Source organism: Dreissena polymorpha, chromosome 12, assembly GCF_020536995.1.
Source record: "Dreissena polymorpha isolate Duluth1 chromosome 12, UMN_Dpol_1.0, whole genome shotgun sequence".
NCBI classification, from domain to species: domain Eukaryota; kingdom Metazoa; phylum Mollusca; class Bivalvia; order Myida; family Dreissenidae; genus Dreissena; species Dreissena polymorpha.
The window spans coordinates 19,192,250-19,212,180 of NC_068366.1; the positions used below are offsets into that span (position 1 = coordinate 19,192,250).

Here is a 19,931-nt window from a genome sequence, read left to right on the forward strand (position 1 = left end):
AGTGATTAATATATTTACAATGATTTATATTTTTCTAAGATGGTATTATATTGCACCAGAAAACATAAGTGTGTTGTTTTTCTTTGAATAAGATTTTTAAATATGTTTAAGAGGTTGTATTTAAATGATGTTTGCACTTTTGCTTGTGTTTAATTTTTCTTAATGCCGTAAACTGTATAGTACATACCATATTTTTGGGACTATGCATTGCGAGACATTCATTCAATGACATTTAGAAATCGAATTGAAATGTGCAGTTTTTAATTTGACGTATAAGTGTCATAAGTTTACAAATGGTATTGATAAAAAAGAAAAGAAAATGACAGATTATGATTTTATTATCACATATGAAGTGGTACACAAATAAAACCAAAGGCGATGTTAATGCCTCTAACGTAGCGTTGCTTTACCCTAATGTCGATTGAGTGCAAACAAATACACAGTGCTCGAGTTAAGCTGAAATAACTGAAGAATTCTGGAATCATGTTGAAATCACGTTATTATAAGCGTATGAGATAACAAATTAATTTTAATAAATCCCTTCATGGTTAATATAAATTCAGCATTTGAATAACGTGTTTTAGTGTTACACCTATCCGAGGCTCGAGATTTAAAACGTTTATGTATTCTGAAGTTGAACGAGCCCAATGCCTTACCAGATCCTTGTTTTGAAATGTTGTTTCCTTCGTCAAATTAAATAACGCGATGCGTACCGGATGCTTACACGTAGAAAATGCAAAAAGATGATCCTATCAAGTCTTTAAAATGGCCGCTACTAACACGCAACCTTACTTTGTTCCAAGGCTCGATTAATTATAATATCAAAGAAAACGTGGCTTCAAACATTTTAATAATTCTCGTGTGTGTATTTTTTACTGCAAAACGGCTATGCCAACATCTGGAAAACAAAGGCAAGAAATCAGAGCTATAGATAATTATACTATTTGTTTGATTTAAGTTTATACAACAATATACAAAGATGACTGCATCGATATTCAAAACCACAAGTACACGTGATATTTTATACAAAAGAATTTAACCGCTGAACACGATAACCGATGGCGATGATTTATAAACATAAATAAGATGGAAATTAGTATGGGAACTACTTATCGCTAATTGCTACATTATATTATATAGAACTATGTGCAATGCTGTACAATGTTATATAAAAGCATTTTCGTGGTATCGTTATTAACAAAAAGCACATGTTCCAATATCATCGTCATAATTCCACTAAAAGACGTAAACTCAAACTCCTATTTCATGCCCAGTTGTGTGTATATATTGTCTTCTTGAAATGTTAAGTGAAAATACTGCGTAACGTGAAGAGGGCACTTGAAATGTTACGTTCAAATCAGATATCACTTTATATAATTATATAATTTGTTATCGAAAAGATATAGAAGACGAGACCTTCCTCGCACAAGCGAGGTGACTTATCATAGGTATTTGCATACAATTTATATCTTCGATAAACCTTGTAGGTAATTAACATACATGTATGTTAAACCAATAAGTTAATTTTATAAATATGTTTGGAGGACACTCACACCAGAATAACGAAACAGCCACAAATAATTCGCATTCAACTTTTTGCCAATAGTTAAAATCAATGAAGCAAATATATCTGCATTGATTTACTTTACTTTTAAATATATATGGGAATACTGAATGTTCGGTCATCATTTGGGGATGGGATCTTTTTTAAGGCTAGTGAACAAATGCCTATACAATACAGGATATTACAAACCACACAACAAACAAATTATTTCGTACTGGAGTCTTCGCATTGGAAAGTTGATGTATATCATTTGCAAAACATGAACGTAAATATAAATAACTGTTTAGAATGCGTGCCATACATACGTCGATTAGAGTGTTATGATTGATTACAATACTACCTATGACAAAATATTTGGTTTAGAATAACATGAATTACCAGCGGTGACCTGTGATAAGTTTTAATAACATAAATAACATCATTTATAATTATAAAATGTGTTTGAACTTTGAAGATTTAAAATCACCCAATATTCATCAACATATTCTTAAAACTGTGCTATTCTATATGAGCTGTTTATGCAAATCTCAGCGACATTCATCACCACAACACAAAAATATTCATTTTTAAAACGATCACGTATTATATAGAGGATATTTGTTGGATTCGGTGGATTATCGATTTTAATTCACGAGTGAAAATAGAAAATAATATTTTCACGAGTGGCGCAGCCACGAGTGAAAATATATATTTTATATGATCACGAGTGAATTAAAATCGATAATCCACCGAATCCAACAAATTTTCTTTTTATTTTATGCTTTATTTCACAGTTTATATACATTTTTAAAGAGTTTAACTAAAGAATTTCGTTGGGAACATGACGTCATTTCGTCAAAAAAATGACGTCATTTAACATAAACAGTGAAAATTATCGATAATTTTCACTGATGATTTTCATTGTTTGAAACAGTGAAATTATCAGTTTTAATTCACTGATATTTCTCTATAAACCACCGGAATGCATAAAATAAAATGGCATCATTATGACCAATCATATTTGCCAACAAACAGTTTAAGTTGATTTATTTAAGTCTTATTTAATATTGTTAAGTCTAAGACTCGCTTAGTGACAGGGTTCGGAATTAATTGAAATATAATGACACCAGGAATGTAAGTAAGACTTACCGCCACCCGCTAACGTTAATCTGTATTGGACCGTGCTCTGTGAAAAGGGGGTTTAAAGCATGTGTGTAAAGTGTCGTTCCAGATTAGTCTTTGCAGTCCGCGCAGGCTTATCAGGGACGATACTTTCCGCCTAAACTAGATTTTTGCTAAGAAAAGACTTTCTTTAAACGAAAAATACCATAAAAGTGGAAAGTGTAGTCCTTGATCAATCTGTGCGGACTGCATTAAACTCCCTTTTCACAGAGCACGATCCATTTTTAAAATCATTATTCATACACTTAATGTTTAACAATTAATAAGAATTTAGTGCTGTCGTTGATGTACAACTTACGAAAGAGGACTGCACATAAAACTAGAATTAAACACACTGGGCATGATTTCAATGCGAAATTTTTATTTAACCCATTTATTCCTAGTGGACTATCTTATCTTTCTAAATTGGATCAATTAATTTCAAAATTAGGGATGTTTGGTATATTTATTTCTCTACTTAGAATATTTATTACGGAAATTCCTTTAAGCAAACAGCGCAGAACCTGATGAGACGCCGCATCATGCGGCGTCTCGTCTGGGTCTACGCTGTTTGCCAAGGCCTTTTTTCTAGACGCATAAATGGGTTTATTAACAAGCTGTTCAGTACCAATATATGTGAAATTGGCATCATATCAAAATTCGTGTTACAAACTTGCACGTTACATATATCATAGAATTTGTCTTTTGAAATTATGACTGCAATATACCACATTGGCGAATCTGGAGTCACAAACGAGAATTCGTTCGATTACATATTTACCCAAATGTCAAGAAACTGCTGCGATTAGATTTAGTGTCGCTGCACATGTGTTGAATCTCTCATTTAATTAACAGCTTTACAAATTTATGGCACTTGATATACAGAAGACGAGTACCTGTTGCGAAGGAATCTCATGTCATTCAAAACATACCGCATGCAGATTAAATGCTTATATTTATGGATTATACTAAATTAGAGTAAGACATATTTAATCACTCTTAGAAAGAACATGATTTGAAAGATGAAATGATTACAACGTTCGGGTATTAATGGATTTTTTATCAAGGTCTCTCAAATAATCATTTTCTTTCGCGGTCTAACGTTAACTAGTGCGAACTTCGACATAAATTACATACAATAGTTATAAAATATAACACTTTTATTTATATCGAGATAAAATGTGCGGTCTCAGCATGGCACTTTATGACCTAACTGTACGTGCTAACAATCTGCAGAAAGTACTGCATATATTGTAGATCAAGTACGTGCTAACAATCTGCAGAAAGTACTGCATATATTGTAGATCAAGTACGTGCTAACAATCTGCAGAAAGTACTGCATATATTGTAGATCAAGTACGTGCTAACAATCTGCAGAAAGTACTGCATATATTGTAGATCAAGTACGTGCTAACAATCTGCAGAAAGTACTGCATATATTGTAGATCAAGTACGTGCTAACAATCTGCAGAAAGTACTGCATATATTGTAGATCAAGTACGTGCTAACAATCTGCAGAAAGTACTGCATATATTGTAGAACAATCTGCTGAAAGTACTGCATATATTGTAGATCAAGTGTGTAGAGTATATCATGATCAACTCCAACGCTGAATCATTTATTTAGTTAAAATCAACAGTCATTATTCTACATTAAGGTATAGATATACATTATTTAAATTTCAAATATGCTTATTATGGTTAACACATGAAAATCACAGAATGAAAGAACAATTTAATTATAAAAAAACAGCATATTTATAATTTCATATTGCCACTAATTAGAATATAGTAATTAATAGTATTACCTACTTATGCTCACAATATCCGCAAACAAAAATGAACATAAAATGAAGAGTTTGCAAATATATTGATTTGGTGTTTATTCCATCAACAAGCGTGCAGTGTATCCATTTAGTCACAATTTCGTATGACTTATTGACACTTATGTATTAACCTTGATTCATAAACAGTGCCCAAATAAGCCAAATCGTCAAATACATAGGCAATAATGATTAATCCATGTGAAACCAATTAATCCCCGTGACGTTTTGGCGCACTTGCGCACAATTCCTGCTATTGACCACGTTTTGTTCGTGCACATGAACACGTTTAGAATGAAGAAGAAGTCGTTGAACAAGTCTCGTCCTCGGACGAATCTAGTCCAACATCGAATGCTACTGGTAGTCGTATTGCTTTGTATGTTTTTACTTGCTCAAAGTGATTGTTGCTATTTATAGTTACCCTTTTCTCGTTGACAATTATTGGGGTCATTGTCGCTCGATTGAGCACATGTCGATGGAGAACATGCGCAGTGCTGCTTTTGCGAAATCCACCACTGAACATCTTTCGCAACGATTTGGAAGTGGAACATCTCGGACTCTGCGCTTCGTTTTTAATACACAGTTTATCAAATGCATTCGGCGTCACGCCCCGATCAGAAGAGGTGTTTTGCAACGCTTCATCGGGGGTCATAGCTAAAAACCTAAAAAGTTTAAACTCTTTTATATGTTTTTGTATTTCTGAATGACTGTCCCTTGAACGCTTCTCTTTCATGGATCTCATGCTCATTGAGCTGTGTGTTTTAAGTGCTTGATCTTTATGGCGTTCTTTATATGGCATATTTGGCGTACTTTTGACCGATGTGACAGATACGCATCCGGGCGTTCGCCGCATTTGTTCGATTGCCTGCATGTTTGGTTTGACGGTTTGCTTTATGTCCAAGTTCGACCGAGACAGAGACTTAACATTATCCCACATGACAGAGACGCATTCGGGCGTTGGCCGCATCCGTTCCAGTGTCTGCATGTATGGTCTGTCACTATGTTTAATGTCATAGTTCGTCCGAGACAGTGGCTTAACACTGTCCCGTGAATACACTTTCCTTTTCTGAATGTTTTTAGAAGTTTCAGTTTTTAAAAATGCAATGACTTGCTTCATATTCAGTTTATCTGGATCGTGATCGTTTATGGGAGTCTCGTCACGAGGAAGCTGATTAACATTCAATTTGAATCTATTTCTGCTATGCACTTGTTCAAAATAATAGCTATCGCACATTCTATGTAGCTCTAACTCACTAGGAGTCACGGACCCAGGGCGCTCGTTCACTTGAGACCATTGTGTCCGACTGTCGGGAGAGGTGCCATAACTCGGCTTAGAACGTTTTGTAAGCGTGTTTTCCACGCGGGCTATCTCCTCTTTATTATCACCTTTGTTTTCTATCGACGATAGCTGGTCCTTCATGTTATATAGTCGTAATTTAAGCAATTCTTTCATTTCTGAATGCATTTCCGTTGCCTTCATTTTAGGGTTTTGCCTGTGTACCTTTGTGAGAATGTCGTTTTTTTCACACTCGGTAATTGTAGTATAGCCATACTGAGTAGCGTCAGACTTTACAGACGATGCGTCGAGCTCTTCATTCACATCGGAACGTACGAAGTTAACTGATTTTGCTTGAGATCGTATCTTGGCATTAGCCGCACTAGTCTTGGAACGAACGTTTTCTCTTCCGGTTACCGAACAAAGGGGAAAACCGCGGAATTCGTGAGGACGCTTTACCGTTGTTTTTATCTCCAGATTTCTCGCGTTGTTACTCGAGAACGGAACTATCCTGAGAACAGTTGGTTGCCAGTTGTCGGCCATTGGAAGTATGGAGTCCATTTTTTTTTAACTTATCCGATATGGAGCTGAGGAATATGATTTAATGGTGAACTAAAAAAACTTGCTCATAACGCCATCCACGAGTAGCGGAATGTTGAAGTAGTTATGATATCACCGGCATAAATGTCATCCAGACGATTCGTTTGTTGGCGTGTATTTTTACTGGCGGTTGTAGGCAGCTAAAGCTTACATGAAAACCTCAAATGACATCTTAGGTGTACTTCCATTTTTACTTATATATTTTAACTATCAAATGATATCCGTTGTATTGATATCCCATGGTGCATTCCTCCAAATATCCTTAACAGATAGATCTCCATTAGTTCAAAATATGTACTCGTGTTCCTATCTTGCCGTTTGATAACTTTCATGTAAAATGCGTTTGTATTTCCAATAATCAATTTTTTTAAACCTCATTTTTTAACCTCTGAAAATGTTTATCTAATTTCCAATCTTGATTCGAACACTTCGCAGTTTAAACATAAGAAAATAACTGTTTCCTGACCGGATTTCCTATTTGTATAAGTACTCTTTCAATACCGTAGTAGAAAGAAGCCTTTTTAAGAGCAATTTCAGTCCTTAGTATAAATCATATCTACTGCGCCTTGACCTAAAAGCAAAAACGAAAATATGTCCAATCTCTATTGTATAAAGTATTTAACGGTCAGCCTTTATTCCTCTTGCGCCGAACATAAATCCGCTTGTACTACGTATAAACACTGTGCTTTCGATTTGTTATAAAGGACACTAACAAAATAGATTATAGACATAATAGCATATGTTATCGGCATATTTTATTTCGCAATATCATGCTGGTATATAATCAACTAAATTCATAATTTGATAAGAACCTCATATCTTATTAAGGGCTAAGTTTTGCATTTGTTCTCCACACACGTAACGCACGCATTTAAAGCACCTATGCACATGTTTATTGAAGCCAATATTTGTTGGAAATTAATGTCTTTATAGTTAACAATCTTTAGTGCAAAATTATGTTGTTTTATGTCAATCAATAAGGGTTCAAGCGGAAGTCGTAGCTCATATGCATGTAAGCAAACAATCACTTAATCAAAACACTCAATTATTCTAAGACCTAGCCTATAATTAATTGGCCAATGCACGAAACAACTAAGTTAACAGCCTAAAATATGTTAACGAGTCTACAAACAAACTAACAAAATCAGCACACAAACCACCATAAATAAACAACCAACCGTCCATACATGTAACTATATACAAACACTAAAAATCAATAATCCAGATAACCAGCAACCGAACGTCTAACCAACTAACCAAAAGACAACCAACGAACAAAACTAACCAACGAACAATACCAAAAAACTAATGAAACAAACGAACTACTGTCAAAGTGCATACACATGTCATTTTATAAGGCATGGTAATTTAACGGACACGTCTTTTTATAAAAGGTATATAGTTATTTATTAGTTAATTTAAATGTCATTTAACACAAGAAACTGCAGTTGTATAAATCACTACGACCGATAATCACATGTTCAATTCATTTGTACCTGAAGCCCCATTTTGGTGTGACATTCATTTGCGTAGAAATCTTTCTGTTCCATTCAACTAAACGGTGTTTTGTGTATTCACATCGAATTTTATATTTGAGACATTAGCTGCCTTAATGTATAATGTTCATCAATATAATAATCAGTTTTCTTACAAATCGTCGACATTATGAAAACATGTCTAAATAATGCTATGGGCGATGTCAATGTAAACACACCGAAGCTTTCAATAGTTTCGTTTTGTATTCATTCAAACGTATTAAATTTGATAATATTTGAATTAGGCTTACTGCGATAATAATGATTATACATTTTGAATAAATGAAAAGCAATATCAAGTAAAAGGTATTCCCATTAAGTACACAATCATTTCGTGCATGTTGATACCTACGTTTATCGTTATAAAAAAAACATGCATTCCTTAAAACACAAATTAATTTATTGTTTAATCGCAAAAAATCGCAAAATGATCTAAACTTGATTTTTAAAATCAAGCCACTAAAATAGTTCCTTCGTGTTGATGCTTCGTGTAATCAGGGTGCATGGTTTTAAGGGGTTTACACACGGGCCGGAGAGAATGTAAATATACCGTTAAGTACTTTATTTTTGCAAATATCTAGTTATTGAAATACCTTTGCAAAAATCTTAAGCGCATAAAATACAGTTTTTCTTGCAGTGGGTGCCGATATCTTTAGTTAACAAATAAATCCTTAATTACGTCTGATATTGGTGCCAAAAATTCACTGTGCGTGCTGCATAACTGTATACATGAATGGAGTATAGATCGAATTTAAGACAAAGAATACAGGATTATTTAAAAAGTCATTCTGATGTATTTCACATTGCCATACGCAGCATACAAAACTGTCTTTTATGCACAAGATGAAATTCTTAAGAATTTTTTTTAAGTTATTTGAAATAAAGCACCACTTACCGTTGTGTTTACATCCATTAAAGTTAAATTGAGAGCCCCACAAAGTCACGTGATCATGCACCCTGGTATTGTGTCACACCGAGTATATTATCGAAGCTGTTATTTAAGTTGTGTAATTAGCTTACACTGACCATGATTTCGCGCCAATATCACTTTTAATCCTTTGAGAGCTTACCAGGTAATTGTGTTTTTAGCGGTTTAGTGCTTAAAAATAAACGTATACCAGCAGTATAGTATAAGTTAAAGTTATAGATGTTATAAATATGAAGAAAATGCAATGACATATGTATCCTACAATACATTCAACACCGCTAGCATTTAAGGTTTTCACAACTATTTGATGACATGATTTTAACCGTACGTTCGTTTGAACATATAACATGTATATTTATATAGCATATAATCTTACTTTAATCACACGATTAATATTTGGTTAATTAAAAAAGGAAACGCTATACCTGGCGACCTGAGAAAACCACGTTAGATTTCGAAGAGACAGAGGATTCGATGACAAATGAATGATTACTTAGTTTTGTGTTTTTCTTTCCAAAATATTTCTATAAACAAATTGTGAAACAAATTCGTCACATGCTAATCAGAAACGAAAATGTCCGCTTTTATGGTCACTTTGTCGATTATTGAAAATACAAGATGACGGCCACAATTTCCATGTCATGGCCGTTAATCACGGGCGTTACCTCCTTTTGGCGATGTATTGATAAATGAACCGATGCTACATCCGAGGTGGCGCTAATAATCGGATGTTATTGAATGTCGCGGATAATTCTACACGTGAATTAGTTTTAAATGTGTTTTTTTTTTTTTTTTTTATTATTTTTAAAATCGGCAATTTATTGCGATTCAGGGAAGATTTATTCATCCACACATGTACATAAACATATAATGGCAACCCATTTGGAAACGTGATTACCTGTACAGGCTGTGACAAAGTGAAGATTTTTTAATAAAATCGATACATTTTGCATGTGTGACGAGCAAATTTCCACCCAATTAAATCAACAACATCAAGCCAATGCTTTGAAACTTTGAACAAGTTTTCCGATTCACACTTAATCGGCTTCTTGTCGATTTAATAGATAATTTGGTGTTTTTTTCCAAAAGAGATGAAGCCAATGCCATGGAGGTGCAGCTAAGGACATGAGGTGGCGCCAATGCACGATATATGAATCATCTCAGTAATGACTTTCATTGCATTTCAAAAGCAATTACATCCGCAGAAGATAACGTTGAGCTTTTATATCAGTACAATTTGAAGCGAAGCACTCGTAAGTTAAATCTTTAAATCCTGCAATATATCTAAATTGCGCCTATTTGTTATCAAAATATTTATTTTGTAGTAATTGATCGGTCAATCCATTTATCACCTGCCGTGGGCAATAATGGACAAAATCATAATACACTTTCAACAAACAAGCAGATAAAACATGGTTGTTTTTGCCAAACGTAGAGCGGACATCCTGATAATTTTGTAAATATTGAAAATTATGGACTTGACCTTTGAATTCCGTCACTTCACTTAATCCGCTGTATACCTTTATTGTCCTGATAGATATTGTGTATGATTTTCATTTTGAAGGATAAATCTTTAAAAAAAAATTAACGCATTCACCAAAGCGTATACCGAAGATTATGTTCAAGTATACTTTTCATTTCAACAAAACACTGCCTTCTTTGTACAGAGGTGAAATAAATAAATTTCCCATTAGTAAAAGAAACAACAAACCTTTTTACCTCCTGACTGTTTCAATAGATCAAGCAGTTGAATTTTTCCCATGAAACTTAGATCGGTGCGTTAAGGGACCGATCTAATTTGGTGATTAAAGTAAACGAAATGTACTGATTCGGAAAACACTTGTAAACAAACACGGACGTGTGGAAGCCATTCATGATGTAATGTAATTTTGAAATTACGAAATACCGTTAGGGCCATCGTGGTAACATATTAAAATCCAGAGGCGACCATGCAATAGTGCGATAGTATGATGGCGACAATGCGATAGTACGATGGCGTAGATGTACCGACCTGGTTGCGATTGCCGTATGAAAGGGAGACGTCGGGCATTCGATAAATACTGGTATAAAACATGTATCAACACTGGAAAATATATATCAACTGAAAAATAGTTAAAGGACTTTGATTGTATGACACAAGTTTATATTTTACTACTTTGGCTTTCTTTAGATGACTCATGGAACATAGAAAGTACGTTTAGCTAACACCTGAACTCGTATTAAAATTCGCGATGCTTACACATGTTTTATGAAATAAAAGACGAATATCATGTCCTATTACCGGTACATAAAGGTAGCATAAACTTAACTTGACTGTTTAATTAACTATGAAGGTTAAGTAGACGACACGTGTTCAGTATATTAGTCAGTTTGACACCAAAGATTGTTTCAAGGCTAACGCACGTTTGTCTTCAACACTATATGGCGTAGTGCACTATGGTGTTGAACACCAAAGCTGGGTTATTACTTTGGTGTTGAACACCAAAACTAGGTTATAACTATGGTGTTGGACACCAAAGCTGGGCTATAACTACGGTTTTGAACACAAAAGCTGTGTTATAACTATGGTGTTGAACACCAAAGCTGGGTTATCACTATGGCGTTGAACACCAAAGCTGGGTTATCACTATGGTGTTGAACACCAAAGCTGGGTTATGACTATTGTGTTGAACACCAATTCTGGGTTATAACTATGGTGTTGAACACCAAAGCTGGGTTATCACTATGGTGTTGAACACCAAAGATGGGTTATCACTATGGTCTTGAACACCAAAGCTGGGCTATCACTATGGTGTTGAACACCAAAGCTGGGCTATAGCTATGGTGTTAAACACCAAAGCTGGGTTATAACTATGGTGTTGAACACCAAAGCTGGGTTATCACTATTTTGTTGAACACCAAAGCTGGGTTATAACTATGGTGTTGAACACCAAAGCTGGGCTATCACCACATTGCAGGACAACACTGGTTCTGTCGCATTTCAATGCGTCTGTACGCTTTTTACAATTCGGTTATTTGACTGGTTCGCTGCCATTAAAGCATTAATTATTAGTTAACAACATGTTAAATAACTTAGAACGTCGCAGACTTCTTTGCCATTGAAGTGAAACGCACTTTAACTTGGATAGCGATTTGTGAAAATGGAAGCCCGTCTTTATTGAAAATACCGTTTATGTAAACAAATTATCCATCTGAACGTACAATGCAGGGTGTAGTTTGATTGAATGAAGTTATCTCATTTTTGTCATAGATTACACAAAGCGAAAACGTAATAACAGCAGTTTTTTATGAAAGGCTCCGGCTAATACTCAATAAGATCGTTGCTGTATGTCGTTAATAAAACAGGGCTAAGAATTTAAAGCAATTAAATTCGCGTGGAATACCTGACTATTTGCAGCAAGATTTCAATCTCAATTTGGCTAGAAGTATCTGAGAAAGGTAATGCTTTACCTCAACGGCCTTTGAACACGATACATGCCGTATCGCGTATTTGCACGTATTTGCACGTAGGGATTAATGTTTTATTAAGTCTTCTCAAATAAGCCTATTCACCTTTTTGAAATGATAACAAGCAATTCCGCAACCATTGCAAACTTCAGTCGCACACGCGATTTTAAATTCAAAATGTACCTAAATGAAGTGCAAGTCAACAAAATGCACCGATAAGCAAGTTCCGCTACATATGAGTTCAACCTTTGATATGCTTTAAAGTCTTACAAAATAATCCCAGCGGAATATAAAGCTCATGGCCACCAGTAGCGAAGAAGACTTTTTTCATTAAAATAGTGTCGTCTGTAGATTAAAGTCAGCTCGTATGCGTTGATTATGCTAAGCGAACAAGAAACTTTAAATGTAAAAGTGTCGCCTTCAGATTAAACCAAGCTAATATGCATGGATTGTGCTAAATGACTCCTTCAGAATTTGTTTATCACACCGAGGAAGATCATGATAAAAATGAAGTTAATGATACTACCATTGCATGTTCATTGTTTAGCATGCCCCAATTGACTACAGTATTTGATTATTTATTTCTTTGATTACATAGTCATGATTCTACACTGTAAAATCAAAATAATGCGGATTACAAGTGCAAGTCGCGGACTGAAAGACCATTGGGGCTAGTGGTTCAGTCCTAGTAGTACTTTATATTATAATTATTGAATGCAACTACATAATTTAGTAAAAATTATAATGATAATACTAAATATAATTTTAACTACTACTAATAATGAATAATAGTGACTAATATGTAATAAGTGCATAGCATACGACTGTCTGCAATAATTGCAAGCAAAAAATAAGACCACACATTGCAGTGTTTCTAAAGGTATTCATTTTTCCATATTATTGTAAACAAAAGCGCAATTACTACAACATCATAACCAGCTCTTAGTTAAAAGTTAAAAGTTATATATAGTTGCGTAATTTTACCATTGACGCATGCATTCACTCTGATTCACACATACCGGTAGTGCCTGGTTTGAAACAAAACAACAAATGAACAGACAACAATGATCAACCATTGTTAAACAAACCAGACCCCGGTACTTTTTGGCGCACTTTCACACAGTTATCGCCATTTACCACGTTTTGTTCGTGCAAATGCTGAAGTTTAGACTGCTCCGCCCATTCAGGATACTCTGTCCTGATTGGTGCGTGTCTGTTGTCTGGATCATCCTCACTTGCCTCGTTATTCCTGTCATGTTGAATGTCACTCATGTAACTCGTCACTCGTGTTGTACTTTTCTCTTGCCTTAATGTAAGACGGACTATTTCGTGTGAGTACGTTTTCTTTGATTCCTGAGGAATGCTTATATGGATGTGTTTCGGTCCGGGGACATAAACACGTGTAAAAGACGGCGCTGCAGATCCTTTCACGTGATAGTTCCCTGTGCGATACCCATTTCTTAAAGTCATACCATGGTCTTTGTTATGAGGGTCACTTTCACTCAATTGTCCCTCTATTGTTGGTGGTTTACCTTTCTTTGGTAAGGTTCCACCCTCTTCATTTTTGGTGGAATTATATGTAGCGGAAGTAGTTGAGCAAGTCTCGTCGTCAGGTGAATCTCGTCCCGAGTCCGAGACTACAGGTAATCGAATGGTTTTTGAGGAGTGGCTGTTGCTACTAATAGCTACATCTTTCACGTCGACTTTTGGCGGGGTTAATGTCGCTCGGTTGAGCACGTGACGATGGAGAACCTGCGCAGTTCCGCTTTCGCGCGATCGGCGACTGAGCATATTTCGCGGCGTTTCGACGGAAGAACCTCTCGGGCTCTGCGTGTCAGATTTAACACGCAGTTTGTCGAATGCGCGCGGCGTCACACTCCTACCAGAAGACGTGCTTTGCGACGCTTCGTCAGGGGTCATAGCTAAAAACCTGAAAAGTTTAAACTCCTTCATATGTCTTTGTTTTTCTGAATGACTGTCAATTGAACGCTGCTCTTTCATGGATCTCATGCTCATTGAGCTGTGTGTTTTAGATGCTTGATCTTTATGGCGTTTGTTATGTGGCATATTCGGCGTACTTTTGACCGACATGACAGAGACGCAACCGGGCGTTCGCCGCATTTGTTCGATTGCCTGCATGTCAGGCTTGTCGGTTTGCTTTATGTCCGAGTTCGACCGAGACAGCGGCTTAATATTATCCTTGGAGTACACTTTCATTGGAACAGGAGCGTTCGTCACAGATATTTCCGGCGGTTTTAGTTTATCGTGAACTCGCACATTACCAGAGCCAATATCTTTTCGTTTCTCGCTTAAAATCTTTTTCTGAATGTCCTTGGAAGTTTTAGCTTGCAAAAATGCAATGACCTGCTTCATATTCAGTTTATCAGGGTCATGATCGTTTATCGGAGTCGTGCTGCGAGGAAGTTGATTTACGTTCAATTTGAATTTCTTTCTTCTATGCACTTGTTCTACGTAATAACTATCGCGAATTCTCTGTAGCTCTAACTCTCCAGGGGTTAAGGGAACGGATCGCCGGACACCGTTCACTGGCGAGCAGTGGGTCCGATATTCGGGCAATGTGCCGTAACTCGGCTTAGGAAGTTTCGTCCGCGTGTTGTCCACACGTGAAACCTTCTCTTTATTCTCGTCTTTGTTTTCGGATGACGTAAACGATGACGTCGACGACAACTGGTCGTTTATGTCCTGAACACTAAATTTAATCGCTTCTTTCATTTCTGAATGCACTACCGGTATCTTCTTTTTAGGGTATTTCCTGTGTCCCTTTGTAAGAGAAGATGATGTTTTACGTGTAACGGATGATTGATTTGCGTCAGAATAAACAGACGATGCGTCGGGCTCTATATTTGCATCGGAACGTACGGAATTAACCGATTTGGACTCCGATCGTATTTCGGAATTAGCCGAACTAGTCTCTGAATTTACGTTTTCAGTTCGGGTCACCGCCAACAGGGGAAACCCGCGGGAATTGTGAAGACGCTTTCCCGGCGCGTTTCTCTCCTTATTTCTCGCGATATTACTCGAGAACGGAACAATCCTGAGTACAGTTGGTTGCCAGTTGTCGGTCATCAGAAGTACGGAGTTCATTTTGTTTTCTAACTAACCCGAAACAGACGTGAAAAGAACTATGGACTATTTGTGAAATAAAATAACTAGCACTACAAACGGGATGCAGGAGTCGCAGAATGTTGAATTATTCAGGATGTCATTGTCAGGAGTGTCATGCAGAATAATTGACTTGTTACACTACATTTTTAATGGTGGCTGTTGCCAGCTATAGCTCACATTTAAAGCACAAACGATATATGTCCGCCATGTTTATTTTTTAATTTTTACTAACGAAGAATATCCGTTGCTTGGATCATTCGTCAAAAATATCCATGACAGAAACGTATCCATATAATTCAATTATGTACACGTGTTTTTATTAAGGGCGTTTTAAAGCTTTAATCTTAATGACGTTTTGATTTCTATTGATCACATACTGCTATGAAGTACTGAACACTTTGAATGTAATTCCAATCTTTGTTTAAACGCTGTACAATTTTTAAATCGTTGTTTTTCTGACAGAATTCCACATTTTGAGAAGCACTTAACATTCGTTAAATTCCGTTTCTGGAAGCAGGTATTTGCACTGCTATTTGTGGCCTCGGTGTACACAACGTATTTTGCATCTTGACCTGAAAGTAGAAACAACAAAATGTTTAATCTTACTCTTATTTTCATATCATTCATCAGTCAGCTTGCATTCCCCATTCCTCGGAAACAATTGCGCTTTCATAACATATACACAGGGTATTGTTAAGTTGTAATTAATAATGCACACTTTATCGATCATTGGCATTAAAGTGTCACGCATGAACCGTATCGGGGGAATATTTTAATTGTTCAACGTCGTCTGTTTTTGGCCTGGGGCGTAGCCCCAAAGCCCTAATAATGATATCAATTTCTGAGCTCATCTGAATTGGCAGACTGCCAAAAACCTAATTCCCAAAACTCAGATTTACCACTTAATTCATACGCACTAAAAGCAGTTCTTCGCAGATCTCAATAACCTGGCTTGTAAATACAAAACATCACTATATAACAGTTGTTCGATTGCGAACAACTAAAGTTAGTACTACGCGTTGCAAGTCGGTCTGCTCTTAACTACGCTAAGAACGATAACCACCGCATCTGAGGCTATTAATAGATGCTGATAAACACGTATAGTGGGATGTTGTGTAACCTCGTTCATAGTGCATGCTACTATTGCTGTTTCTGGGAAACATTATTTTGTTCTCAACAGATAGCGGCGATCTTTTGTATTCACGGGTGCTAACAACGCAATAGTAGAATGTTAAGTTTGTTTACATTCACAGTTCTCAATTAATAAAACGTTGAACATGATTTCACCAATTACTACAGGTACATTATAGACATCAACAAAAAATGCATTATAATCGCTAAAACCGAATATAAGGTAGTCGGCGTAAATGCTTACTTTGAATAGGTCAAAGGTCAAGGTCACTATCATACTAAGTGTGAACATCGTTTCCGATCATTAACTCGTCAACGAATTGACCGATTGGCTTGATACTTCACATGTGCATTGGCCTTTGCCAGTAGATCAAACCTATTATAATTGGGGTAACTAGGTAAAAGTGTGAAAAGTGTGAAAATCGTCTCCGATCAATAACTCGTCAACGAATTGACCGATTGGCTTGATACTACACATGTACATTGGCCTTAGACAGTAGATGACCCCTATTGATAGTGGGTTTACTAGTTCAAAACCCTGTTTGGAGGGGCATATGTCACCGACAGCGGAACACTTGTTCTATTTATTAGGGATGGCATCGAATACCAATATCGGTATTCGAATGTTCGCAAATTCATTCAATCGAATATTCGAATATTCGCATAAAACGGCTGGATTGATTTTTCCTTGTTATGGGGTAATTTCCATTGGTTTGTAAGTTATATCCGTTTGCTAAATACGAGGCTGTTTATTAACGTTGCTGTCGAATAATTGTATCGCTGTCGACTAATACTATGACCGATACTGTGATCGGGCACAACTAGAATGAAAAACATTGTGTCATAGAATTTTATTTTTTAATGATTCCACAGATTTGTAGCAGACCGCGCATATGTAAAAATACGTTTACACACATTACACGTTGCGGTCTTCTTATCCACAGACCGTGTAAAGTATTCCATACTGCAGAAAGGGCTGGTGGCATTTTCAGATTTGAATTATGATTCCTTGATGATTGTTTAATTTATATCATCTGTTACTTTTGAGTCATTCACATATTTAAATTTCTGTTCAAACTGTGATCACAAAAACTAAATTACTATTCGCCAGTAAATTGAAACCCTTAATTTGTACCTAATTGACAAACAACAGTTCGGGCCCTTTCTTATAGTAAGTATATTGCATTGTGCGATTTGAGTAATTCACACATTTTAATGGCTGTACATACTGTGATCACAAAACGTAATTATTATTCGCCAATTGAACCGTAAATTGGCACCCCATTGGCAAACAACAGTCGGGGCCTTTCTTAGAGCGTGTATATTGCATTGCGCAATCAACACTGATACGGGCCGCGTTATCAGTTTGACACGAAGAACGTCACGTCAAACATGTTACTCCCAGGTGATTTCGGTTGCATTTTTGTAAGCGGTTTGCAGGTCATTAAATATTGATGAAATAACGTTTGGAAAAAAAATGCGAATATGCGAATATCATTTTTATTATTCGAATGCTGACCATTCAATCGAATATTCGAATATTCGAATAATTTTGCCATCCCTACTATTTATCTGTATGATATAGCTGTATACGATAATGACTTAAATGCAATAAAACAAAGCAACAACCAATCATTAAGTCTGACATTAACTAGTCAAAGGGCGAACCAATAAAACGCAAAAACACTGATCAACTAACAATTAAACCGACCAAAACTATTCAAGGACCAATTACCAAAAAAAGAACAATCACACGTCCTTAACCAACTAACCAAAAAACCAACCGACCAACAGGCGAATCAATCTATCACATAACTGGTCAAATAAACCAGAAATCCAGTCAACTAACAAACAAAGCAACCAACTACCGGTAATGCACAAACAAATCAACAAAATAACCTTTTTTGCATTTAAACCTATTTATTTTAGCTCGATTACAAATAAAGCTCTATGCTTATTTAAAACGCTCCCGAGTTTGTTTCCTGGGACTAGAAACAGTACTTGGTGTCTATGGGGGAGATCGAAAGAAGCTCCCACAGAGGGGATCGAACCCGTGACCTCCCGATCGCTAGGCGGACACCATATCCACTACACCACTGCGACCTATAGAACCAGCAAGAAGACATTTAACTTACAAATTAACAAAGTAAACAATACGCAATTATATGATCAGACAACACAAACAAACAAGCCAACTAACCAAATAAATCAGGCAAATTAATTAACCAAAGAGATTTAACTAAAGTGAACGAACAGAGCGAATGAATGTAAAAGTCAAAGTACGTTCAGATTATAAAAAAAAATAAGGCGGGGGTATTGCACGGACATATGTTAAGATAGTTAATTATAATTTCTTTTGAATTAAATATATATTAAGTAACTCCATTAATATTAATCTCAACGGCCATTAATGGACATCTTCAATTCAAGTGTGCCTGAATTAATTTGCGTACAAATCTTACGCTCTCAGTTTATTTTATTAACGTTGGCGGTTATTTGAGACATTTGCCGCCAAATTTAAATAAAATTTACATTGTTGGAACATTATTTTTTTTACAAATAGTTAACATTTTATTGAATATGGTAAAACGGCGTCAACCGTTTTAAATTCATAAACTCGCAATTAATATGGTTATATTTCCACAAGTTTCTCTGTAATAATAAATAAATGGATATATGAAAAATTATTTAAATATAAACATGCAGTTCAAATAAACATACCGATTTTGTACATAAATCTACGACCATTACTATTTTAAAATGTTGGATAATATATTTACTACCGAATGGGACGCATTTTTAATGTACGAAGGTTATAACACATGTCAAATATTACTATCGTTAAAAAAACTCTATGCATATGATGATACCTTTATTAATCCGCATTGCACACATTTCCAAAATTAGAACATTCAATGAAGATTTCACATACGGTCTTCTAACATTTTGTTTAACGGACGGTTAAAACTCGTCATGTTATCTCGAAAGCATACAATCATGTTAACGAATTCCTGTAAACACGGATATCACTTGACAGGCAGCAAACAATCTTTAAACGATCTAAACTTGATTTTTATAATCCAGCTATTCAAATATTTACTTATGTGTTGACGCTTGATGTAATGCACCACACCGAGTACTTCATAGACGCTGTTATATGAGTTGTGTCATTTGATGAAACAGATCATGTGTTCGCGCCAATATCACTTATCAATCCATTGTTCGAACATACTCGGTGAGTTCGTTCTCAGCGGTTTAGTGCTTAAACTAAACGAACACATCATTTAAAGTAAAAGTTAAAAGTTATAGGTCTAATATCGATCAGGTAAATATATGTACTCTATATTGTGTATTGTTTGTTT

The 19,931-nt window shown here is 35.7% G+C and overlaps 2 protein-coding genes across 2 annotated transcripts; both read right to left on the reverse strand.

The window, feature by feature from the left end:
• Nucleotides 1-4,309: 4,309 nt before the first annotated feature.
• LOC127853360 (uncharacterized) lies at nt 4,310-7,094 on the reverse strand. Its single transcript, XM_052387822.1, has one exon. The coding sequence runs from the start codon at nt 6,361-6,363 to the stop codon at nt 4,816-4,818; it is 1,548 nt and encodes a 515-aa protein (XP_052243782.1). The 5' UTR covers nt 6,364-7,094; the 3' UTR covers nt 4,310-4,815.
• A 6,081-nt stretch (nt 7,095-13,175) lies between these two features.
• Nucleotides 13,176-19,614, reverse strand: LOC127853912 (uncharacterized). The gene is made up of 2 exons (XM_052388713.1): nt 19,440-19,614; nt 13,176-16,010 (listed from the first exon to the last, which is right to left on the reverse strand). The coding sequence occupies exon 2, from the start codon at nt 15,415-15,417 to the stop codon at nt 13,381-13,383; it is 2,037 nt and encodes a 678-aa protein (XP_052244673.1). The 5' UTR covers nt 15,418-16,010; nt 19,440-19,614; the 3' UTR covers nt 13,176-13,380.
• Between the last annotated feature and the right edge of the window lie 317 nt (nt 19,615-19,931).